The sequence below is a fragment of the Marmota flaviventris genome, chromosome 1 (genome assembly GCF_047511675.1).
Source record: "Marmota flaviventris isolate mMarFla1 chromosome 1, mMarFla1.hap1, whole genome shotgun sequence".
Taxonomy (NCBI): Eukaryota; Metazoa; Chordata; class Mammalia; order Rodentia; family Sciuridae; genus Marmota; species Marmota flaviventris.
The window spans coordinates 19289117-19300144 of NC_092498.1; the positions used below are offsets into that span (position 1 = coordinate 19289117).

At 42.9% G+C, this 11028-nt stretch overlaps 1 protein-coding gene across 1 annotated transcript in view; it reads left to right on the top strand.

The window, feature by feature from the left end:
* The window catches only part of LOC114084568 (solute carrier family 23 member 2-like), a 48524-nt gene extending 44424 nt beyond the window's left edge, over positions 1-4100 (top strand). The window contains exon 9 of the mRNA XM_071611852.1: positions 3779-4100. Coding sequence (XP_071467953.1) covers positions 3779-3928 — 150 coding nt within the window. The 3' untranslated portion in view covers positions 3929-4100. The remainder of the gene's footprint in view (positions 1-3778) is intronic.
* Positions 4101-11028: the final 6928 nt, after the last annotated feature.

Consider the following 11028-nt stretch of genomic DNA (forward strand, 5'->3'; position numbering starts at 1 on the left):
TGACTAAAACGGCCCAGGGCTGTATGCAAAGTGTGTGCAGTAATAAGATTGGGGAAGAATTCCATCCTTAGGAGACTAGTGGCAAGTGCAAAGGACATGGGTTGACCCCAACACATCTATCCATGGTGCTTGTAGTCATGCCTCTGTTCTCACAGCTAATTGTCAAGGCTGTAAATAAAACAAAACGTTCTTTGATGTGGTAAGAATTTCTAATGAAGACAGTTAAATAAATAAGCTTTTTGCCTGGAAAGAGTAAAACAGGCAAGTGTACAATCTGCTACTTTATCATGGCATTGATGGACTTTAGTTGAGGCTGGAGTATCTTTTCAAAAGGTTTTAATTGTGGTAAAAAGCACTAAACATACAATTTACTCTGGTAACTGTTATTAGGTATACAATTCAGTAGTGTTTATCATATTCCAATTGTTATATGATATATCTCTAGAACTTTTTCATCTTGCAAGACTGAAACTATATTATAGTATCTATTAGAGTCTTGGGGTAGGTACACGGGAATGAGAGACAGATTTAAGAACTATCTAAATATATTTATCAACACTGGACTTATGAGGATGAGAATATTTGTAATATAGCCCTAACTTCCAAGAATGAAATGGAGCCCCCAAATTGGAGGGTCATTATTTGAAGACTTGTTTCCAACCAGTTCTGGGTTCACAGCTAAAATGAGTGAGAGATAATGAGACCCATTTCTGCCACACGGGCATAATGGCCTTCCGCCACTCTGGCGGTACATCTGTTGTGGTTGATGAACTGACATCATCATCACTACCCACAATCCACAGTTTACATTAGGGTTCACTTCCCGTGTTGGGTGTTGTACATCTTGCAGATTTAGACAAGTGTATAATGACACATATATACCACTGCAGTATCATACAGATTGTTTTCAGAAGTCATTTCTGCCTCACTGATACAAGTTGTCTCCCAAACCCCAGTTGTGAGCCCTGATTAGCACAACCATTGGTAGTGACAGCAGGGTGACAGTTGTGTGCCCCAGCATTGATACCAGCTATGTGATGGGTGGATGTTGACCAAGGTCCATGATCTTCACTGCAGGGTGAGCTATTTTTTAAGCCTTTGTAGAAACTGTTTTATTTCAAGACCTAATAGCACTTGTAAGGAGGTAGCCAAACACATTTCTTTAACATTCCAAGACTCCTTGCCACTCGGGGATCTCTATGCAAACCAGGTAACTGTCGGTGAGAAGCAGGGCTGAGATTGGCTCTCAAACCCCCATTCTTAAGCACAGGACCACTGCCACTCCAGAGAGACTAATCCCCTCATGTGCATGCTTCCTAGGGGATGAGCATTTGGGCCAGCACTTGAAGACAGGTATGAGAGGGACAGAGTGGAGAGGTGAGAGCAGAGGTTGGGCCCCAAAATCATGCCTTCATTTTCTCTCTCCCCAACCCCGTTTGGGAGCAGAGGGTATGAAGTATGTTCTGGGGCCCAGTTCCTGAAAGTCCATCTCAGCAATGCTCAAGGTGACCTGTAACAAGGCCTCTGGGACGTCTGGCCTTCCTGGTTCTCCATCCCCCTCTCCCTGATTGCCACAGGTGGGGAGCAGGATGGTGATTGTCACAGCGGGCTTCGTGCTGCTCCTGATGGGTATTTTTGGGAAGATCGGGGCTGTGTTTGCCACCATTCCAACCCCAGTGATCGGGGGCATGTTCCTTGTCATGTTCGGGATCATCAGTGCCGTGGGGATCTCCAGTCTGCAGGTGAGATGGGCGAGTTGCCTCAGAAAAGTAGCAGGAGTCCAGAGGATGGAGATGGGCAGAATGGGACAGGGGCTGGGGAGGAGAAGGGAATCCTTGGCCTGGAACCACACTGCTCCCAAATGGATGAGAGAAATAGCCAGAAATGTCCAACCTTCTGAAAGGTCGTGAAGGAGTGATCTCAGCACCTCTCTCTGGGCCTTCCTCCTGCAGTACGTGGACATGAACTCATCCAGGAACCTCTTTGTCTTTGGCTTCTCCATTTACTGTGGCCTCACCATTCCCAACTGGGTGAAGAAGAACCCCGAGAAGCTGCAGACAGGTGATTGCTCCTCACCTCTCCATTTTGTCACTCCGCTCTGTCTCCTACACAGTCGCCACTCTGGTTGTGGAGCCAGCAGGGACCCAGGGTCCTGTGAACCTATCACTTTTGTCTCATTTTAGGCATTCTCCAGCTGGACCAGGTCATCCAGGTGTTGCTGACCACAGACATGTTTGTTGGAGGATTTCTGGGCTTTCTCCTGGATAACACCATCCCTGGTAGGGCTCACCTGTGAACTGGCAATGTGGATAAATGGGTACAGTCTGAATGATGTGGAGAGCTTCTAGCTGTGATTACTGTGTCAGGCTGGTCACTGGTCATGGCACACCTTCAGTGGCCTCTAGGTCTGGAGATGAGGGTATGGAAGGGTCTGTATTAGTCAGCTTGGGCTGCTATAACAAAACATCCCAGCCCTGGGGGCTTAAACCATTTATTCTCTCACAGTTCTAGAGGCTAGAAATCTGTGATCAGGGAGCTGATAAGTTTGTTTATTTTTGAGATCTCTCTCCTTAGCTTGCAGATGGCCTTTCCTCTGTGTGTGCACATTCCAGGTATCTGATCCTGTGTCCTAATCCTTTCTTATAAAGATGCCATCCACATTGGATTAGGAGTCACCCTAAAGGCCTCTTTGTAACTTAACTACCTCATTGTAATGGTCCTTTCTCCAAATATAGTCATGTTCTGAGAAACTAGGGTTTGGGTTTCAATGATTCAATTTCAAGGGAGAGAGAGTTCAACCCACAGCAGAGCCCTAAATGGGAAATGTACCAGAAACAGCTTGAAAAAGACACAGCCCTGGCTTTCATGAAGCCTATAATTTAATTGGTGAGAGATCACACATATTAATTCATTCACTCATATTATTAATGAAATTCCATGAAGCACTTGCTATATAGCAGGTGCTATGTACCAAGAATACGAAGAGTAGTAAGATATGTCCCTTCTGGAAGTCCACAGGCTAATGGGGAACGAGGCAAGAAAGCAGACAAGTTCGTACTGGGTAATATGTGCTGTGAGGAGCAAATAGAGTGTGCAGGGGTCAAGGGAGCTGATGTGGAAAGCAAGAGGCCCAGTCTCTGAAGGATCTGGGAGCAGCTGTCCAGCAGCTCTTCTCTCTCTCTCTCTCTCTCTCTCTCTCTCTCTCTCTCTCTCTCTCTCTCTCTCTCGCCTCCCTCAGCCTCTCCTGGAGACCTCTGTGGTAGCACCTGCTTCATGGTATTCTATTTCACACGGTGACTGTCCACCAAGTGTGAAGTGCATCTGTATATTCCACGCACATTCAAGTGAGGACAAGTCTGCTCGCTAGAGCTGTGGAAAGGGGGTTCCACACGGCTGTGCTGGGCTCCTTGTGAGGCTCAGAGGATGCCTGCAGAGCTGAGCTCTGATTCTTGAGCTGGGCTTGGAGGAGAAGGAGGAGGAAGGAGAAGAGGAGCAGATGGAGGCAGAGGAAGAGGGGACGAGATGGAGGAGGAGGTGTCAGTGGGGGCATGTGCACCAGGGTGCCGAGAAGAGGCCACAGGTCCTACCATGTGGCCACCAGAGCCTCCCTCTGCCCTGTCTGCCCCTGCCATCAGGACCCACTCTTGACTTCTCCTGTCTTACATTAGGAAGCCTGGAGGAGCGAGGCATCCTGGTATGGAATCAAGTCCAGGAGAATTCCAAGGAGACTCTGAAGTCCTCGGAGGTTTATGACTTTCCCTGGGGCATTGGCACCAAGTTCTGCACGTCCTCCTATATCCGGGTCCTCCCCTTCTGGCCCAGACTGGACCACAGCGGCAAAGGTGAAGTGGGCATGAGCCAGCTTGCCCACTGTTCCCAGGCTTCCTCCAGAAAGCACCTGTCAGGTGCTGTAGAAACCAGGATGTGAGGAGAAGGGTCCTCCTGCATGGCCGAGCCCTGGACAGACTTCTGCCTTTGCAATATGCACCAATCTGCCTTCATGAGCTGGAGGTGCCCACCCTCTCCAACACCTGCGGCACCTGTACACCATGGCAGTCAGGAAGCTTCAGGTTATAATAGTGACCTATGGGCTCTGTCCTGGTCACTCGGTCATTGCATTTGACCTTGACCTGTCCTTCTGCTATTCTCCCAGCTCTGGTGTGGACAGGTGTGGATGCTGTCCACACAGAACTCTGCTCCACCATTGTACTTTGCAGTGTTTTGAAAGATTGGGAGGAAGAGGCTTGGGTAGGGTAGGGACAGTGGTGGCTGTTTGCTGGAAGGTGACACTGAAAGCGCACTTTATTCCCCTTCACTAATATAGACCCAGTTCTCATAAGTCTCTCTTTGATCCTGTCTGCTTTTTTTTTTTTAAGGATGAACTTCCACCAAAGGCTATCTTTGAAGATTCAATGCACACTAAAGTTTGGTAGGAAGTCACCAAACCCAGCACTCTCTAGTCCCAAGTTATGGGAGAAGATCACACCTAGAAGTGTGCTGGCTGGAAATACCGCCACAACACTACAAAAATCAGGCACACGTCACTTATTTTTTTAATTTTTTGGTACTTGAACCCAGGACTGCAGACTTGCTAAGGAAGCACTCAACAACTAAGTTACATCCCAACCCTCTTAACATTTTTTTTTAATTTTCAGACAGGATCTCACTAAATTGCCTAGACTGGGTTCAAAACTGTGATCCTCCTGCCTCAGCCTCCTAAATAGCTGAGGTCATGAGCATGCACCGCCACACCCGGATCATAACTCACTTTAATGAACACAGAAACATTGATCATTTATGTCTTCCTCAGATCCACTGGCCACAACTCTCACTGACTTGTGTGAACAAGATAAGATGTATGTAACCCACATAGCAGAGGAAGCTACTTCCTGAAATACTGGACAACTGAGACACCCACCTGTCTGGGACCCATTGACCTTCCTGGAAATATCATAAAAGGTTCTTCTGCCAAGTGCAGTGCCACACATCTGTAATCCCAGCAACTGAGGAGGCCAAGGCAGGATGATTGCAAGTTTGGGACCAACCTGGGCAGCTTAGCAAGACACTGTCTCAAAATAAAAGATAGAAAGGCTGGGGGTGTAGCACCCCTGAGTTCAATCCCCAGTAGCAAAAACAACAACAATAACAACCCCAAACTCCTTTAGGTCAAGGGATAAGATTGAAAGTCAGAGCCGACCATCTTCCAACAGTGCCTGGTTCTTGTTAATAAAGCTCTTTCTCCATCACTCTGCCTCTGGATTATCCACTCTACTAGGTGGAAGGGAGCTACACCTTGTGTGGTGACAAAGTGAACAAGTTTTTTCTTCTCCAAAGAGACCAGAGCCTGCAGCCTCTGCCACAGTCTGGCTGGGCACAATTCAGGAGCCACTTATCAAGCAGAAATGAACTTTATTTTTAGAACACACACACTGCACCACACAAGCTCTTCATGAATTCCCTCAGAGCCCAACTGCCACCACCAGCTTCCCACAAGCCTCTCCACCCCCCCACTCCTCCTGCTCTTGAGGCCAATTCGCTGGGTCACATGGGCGGAGCCAAAAAAAGTCCCCCAATGAGCAGCTCTGTGGTCTGAAAGGGCAGGGAAACAGCCCAATGAGCATTACAACAGTGGAGCCAATCAGCTGGCAGCTAGAAGTTTGCTGGGGCCGCTGTGAGCCAATCATCAGCTGGCAGCTGGAAGTTTGCTGGCAGCTGGAAGTTTGCTGGGGCCCCTTCGGCTGTGGCTCTCAACATCTCCCCCTCTCTGTTTAAACAACAAGCATGTGGCTTACAGACCGTGCCTGCCTTAGGTTGTCCAATACTACATATGGTCCTCACCCGTCATCAGATGAGCTGACCTCAAGGCATCAGCCTCCTGTCTTAGGTTGGTACCTTTGCAATTGGATCTTACCCATCATTGACTACCGGTCCAGCATACAGCCACACCTGTGGATAGGTCTTTGTACCAGCGGGGGGGGGGGGTGAGATTCTTTGCCTCACCTCTGTTGGCCCCCAAATTTTAGCAGAACGACCATCACAAGCAGAAGGGAGGAGGATACACCATGCCAATTGACGGCTCCTTTTGGAAAAATTGTACCACTGATGACACCATCAGCAAAAATACCACAACACTACCATAAGTCGCTGCACCAACAGATAGTTCACAAGGCATACAAGTGAGTTCACAATGCATACAAGTGATACATAGTCCAGGCAAGTTCTGCAAGCAGTTTAGTGATAGCTATTGCAGAAGCCATAGATTGGTTTTATCTTTGTCTTCACCGGCACTGGGATGAAGATAGGAATTCTGGCAATGATGACTAAAGAAAAAATTATGTAACATTCCAGAAGGCACTAAAAGAAAACAATTTTCTGAACAATTTACATTATCTTGAACAGAATAATTAAATATTATGAAAAAGAAAGGTGAAAGTAAACAAACAGATCTGTTAACCTCTTTTTTTTGTTCACATATTAAAACAATCCTCAACAGCTGTTTACCCAATTTAAATTAAACCATTTAAATCACGTGAATAAAATAAAAAAAAAAATTTGGATCCATTTTTTCATGAGCGCTCATCATATATGATATATGGACATATGTACATACAAACATACAACCCAAAACACAAATGTGCACACATAATATAATACATACAACACATAACATAATAGTAAAGGCCTTATAACTGTTTACAGGTGAAATCTCCATTTCAATGTTTAAAAACTCTATAGTCAAAAAATAGAACTGATCAGCAAAACATTAACCTAGGTCTGTATGTGCTCAAAAAACAAAATAGAACATCATGATGTGGGAAAGGGCAATAATAAAATAGATATTGAAAACAGCATCCTGGTTCTGTCGCAGATGTAAGGATAGCCAAACTGGAGTTCTGGATATCAGCTGTTATGGATTTGAGCCAAATCATCTTCTTTTTGGTCTGTAGAAATCACTTTAGTTAATCTTTCTGGAATCCAAATCAGCTGCTGTTCTCCCTGTGGAAACACACAAACAGACCTCCGACTCCAGACAATTACTGGGTCAGGACCTTTCCACTGTCCTGTTACAATATCCTTCCAAAGTACCTTGGGCTTATGTACATTTTTTGGACACATATGCCTTTCTGCAGCACTAAGCCCTGATGAATCCAAATTTTAAAAGTTTAGAGTAGAAAGAGTTATTTTAAGTTGATCTTTGGGGAATATATACCCTTTTCCAATTCTGTCTTTTTGCTTTAATAAGTACATTTTAATAGTTTGATGAGCTCTTTCAACTATGCCTTGTCCCTGTGGATTGTATGGGATTTCTGTTGTATGAGTAATGCCAAATGATGAGCAAAATTGTTTAAAAGAGGTAGAAGTATAACCAGGGGCATCATCTGTTTTTAACTGTTTTGGAACGCCCACAGTGGCAAAATTTTGTAAGCAATGAGCTATAATATCTTTAATTTTTTCTCCGGCATGAAGGGAGCCCATCAAAAATCCGGAAGAAGTATCAACTGTAACATGCAAATATTTTAATTTTCCAAATTCTGGCAAGTGTGTCACGTCCATCTGGCAAATATGGTTAGGTATCAGTCCTCTAGGATTGACTCCAAGATTAACTTGTGGTAAAAAGGTCACACAATTTTGACACTGTTTTATTATTTGTCTAGCTTGTTCCTTAGTTATTTTAAAACTCTTTTGTAAATTATTAGCATTGACATGGAACTTTTTATGAAAATTTGTAGCTTCTTCTAGTGTAGGGATAATATGTATGTCATGTGTAGTTTTATCTGCTAAATCATTGCCCAAACTAAGGGCTCCAAGCAATCCTGTATGTGCCCTGATATGTCCTATAAAGAATGGATCTTTTCTGTCCCAGATTAGACTTTGTATAGTGGAAAGCAAAGAGAAAACAGTAGAGGAAGGGGAAATCCTATCAGCATCTTCAAGGGATACTATAAGCATTAACTATATACTGAGTATCTGAAAATAAATTAAATACAGAATCTTTAAACATCACAAAAGCTTGTAATACTGCATTAAGCTCTACCTTTTGAGCTGATTGTTTGGGTACTAAAAATGTAAAAGTTTGATCAGGTGTAACTATTGCTGCTGTACCATTATTTGACCCATCAGTGAATATATTTGGAGCATTCATGATAGGTGTTTTTCTTGTCATTTTTGGAAAAATTACAGGATGCAATGACCAAAAAGACAATAAAGGATTAGATGGTAAGTGGTTATCAAATGAAACATTAGATTTGCACATGATTTTTGCCCAAGTATTTAACTCATTAGCTAACTCATCAATTTGATTCATAGTATATGGAGTAATAATTTTATTGGGAGAATTTCCAAACATTCTTTTTGCTGCTTTTATTCCTTTGAGTATTAATTGTCCTACAGCCTCAGGATACCTAGTAAGAATAGTGTTAGGAGAATAAGATAAATGTATCCATAATAATGGACCTTCTTGCCAAAATACTCCTGTAGGAATATTTTTTGTTGGTAGTACAATAAATAATAAAGGCAAACTTATATCAATTCTATCCAAATGCATATTTTCCATATATGTTTCAATGATTTTTAATGCCTCTCTTGCTTCAGGCGTTAACATTCGGGGTGAATTTGGATCTGATGGACCTTTTAGGATATCAAATAAAGATCCCAACTGTCCTATTTGTATACCTAGATAAGGCCTTATCCAATTTATGTCTCCTAATAACTTTTGAAAGTCGTTAAGTGATTTGAGTTGATCTACTCGTAGTTGAATTTTTGGTGGACGGACCATAGTTGAGGATATTAGAACTCCTAAGTAATTAATTGGAAAATTTAATTGTACTTTATCTATTGCTATCTCTAGATTATAATTTTTTAAATAAGTTTGTAAGTGTGGCATAACATTCTAGCAATGTGTTTTTATCTTTGTGTGCTAATAATACATCATCCATATAGTGAAATATTTGTAGTTCAGGATTTTGATTTCTAAGTGGCTGGATTACGTTGTTAATATAATTTGACACATAGTTGGGCTGTTAGCCATCCCTTGAGGGAGTACTTTCCATTCATTTCTCTGATCAGGACCTTCATGATTCAGTGCAGGGATAGTAAATGCAAAACATGGATTATCCTCAGGATGAATTGGAATTGAAAAAAAAAATCTTTAATATCTATAGCTAAAACATACCAGGTTTTTGGCAAAGCAGGCAATTGGGGAATCCCTGATTCAGCAGGTCCCATAATAACCATCTCATTATTAATGGCTCTTAAATCTTGCAATAATCTCCATTTACCAGATTTCTTTTTGATGACAAAAATGGGAGTATTATGTGGAGATATGGAAGGTTGTATATGTCCCTCCGCTAATTGTTGTTTGACCAGGTCATGGGCTGTTTGTAACTTTAGTCAGGGGCCACTGAGGAACCCATACTGGTCTTTCTGATTTCCAAGTAATTTTTATTGTCTCAGTGACCTCTCCTGAAAATCCAATACATGTCTGTCTGTTCCTTGATCTATTTGTATTGGTGCTGCTATACCTTGTTCTTGTTCTCCTAATATTTTCCCTTTCCTAAAACCTTATCTAGCCATAATAGTGGGCGCATTTGGATTGATGTTATTTGTTAATGTTAGTCCTAATTGATCTAGGACATCTCGTCCCCATAAATTTATGGAAAGATGATCCAATACATATGGCTGTATAGTTCCTTCACATCCTTAAGAATCCTTCCTATCTAATACCATTGCACTTCTATGGGGATTAGTTGCCACTCCTAGGCCTTGGAGCATTTGAGTGGCTTGTTTAATGGCCAATGTTTTGGCCAATCTTGACGAGAGATGATGCTAAGGTCTGTACCTGTATCCAGTAGTCCATTAAATTCGTGTCCTTGAATATTTAGTTTTAGCATGGGGCGAGAATCTAAATTTAAAGACAGCATAGCCCAATCTACACCTGTGGAGTCTAATCCCCTGAAACCTCTTTCTACACTATGACTGGAAAATTTATCATGTAGGCTGGGTATTATTAGTAACTGTGCTATTCTATCTCCTGGTGAAATTACTGATATACCCTTTGGAGAACTGGCTATAATTTTTATTTCACCTTTATAATCGGGATCAATTACCCCAGGACTTATCATGAGTCCTTTTAGAGTAGAAGAACTGTGTCCCAATAATAAGCCTCCTGTTCCTTTCGGAAGAGGTCCTTTTACCCCTGTGGGAATGATTTGAACTCCCATCTCTGGAGTTACTACTGTTCTGGTGGAGGCGCAGATGTCCAATCCTACGCTTCCTCTGGTTTGTCTAGTGAGGGATCTAATGGACAATGTGTCCTGGGCACTTCCCTGATGGTGTTCCTGGGTTCCTCCAGTGCCCCATATATTTGTGGTCATGGGCCCCGGAGCATTGGTTCCCCCTGTCCATTTTTTGGCAATGGAGCCCGATGCCTTTCTATATGATATCGTGGATAGACACCTGGTCCTTGTTCAGTTTTTGATAACAGAGTACCCTATATGGTGGTTTGAGAATGGCATTCATTAGCCCAATGTCTCCCTCTATGGCATCGTAGGCAAATACCCGGTATTCTACTCCTTTGATACCTAGTTTTGTTAAACCCTCCTCCTATGGGGCAATTCCTTTTAAAATGTCCTGTTTGTTCACAATTGTAGCATGTTTTTGGCCTGGCATCTAAAACCTGTTGTACTGCAGCTTCCAAGACTTCCCCTTGTTCATTAATGTCTCTACATAATTTAATATGTGTGTTTAAATCTTTATGTTTCCATGGTCTAATGACTTCTCTGCACCAACGATTCGCTTGCTCATAAGCCAGTTGTTTTATTAATGGCATTGCTTGTTCTGTATTCCCAAAAACTCTGGTAGCTGTTTGAATAAGCCTATCTACAAATTCAGCGTAAGGTTCATTAGCTCCTTGTATTACCTTAGATAATTGACCCTGTAAACCTCCATGTCCTAACCGCATCTGCAGCAATTTGTGAGTATATGGCAGGAATATATGCAACTTGTTGCTGCTGACCCTCATAAGGTCCC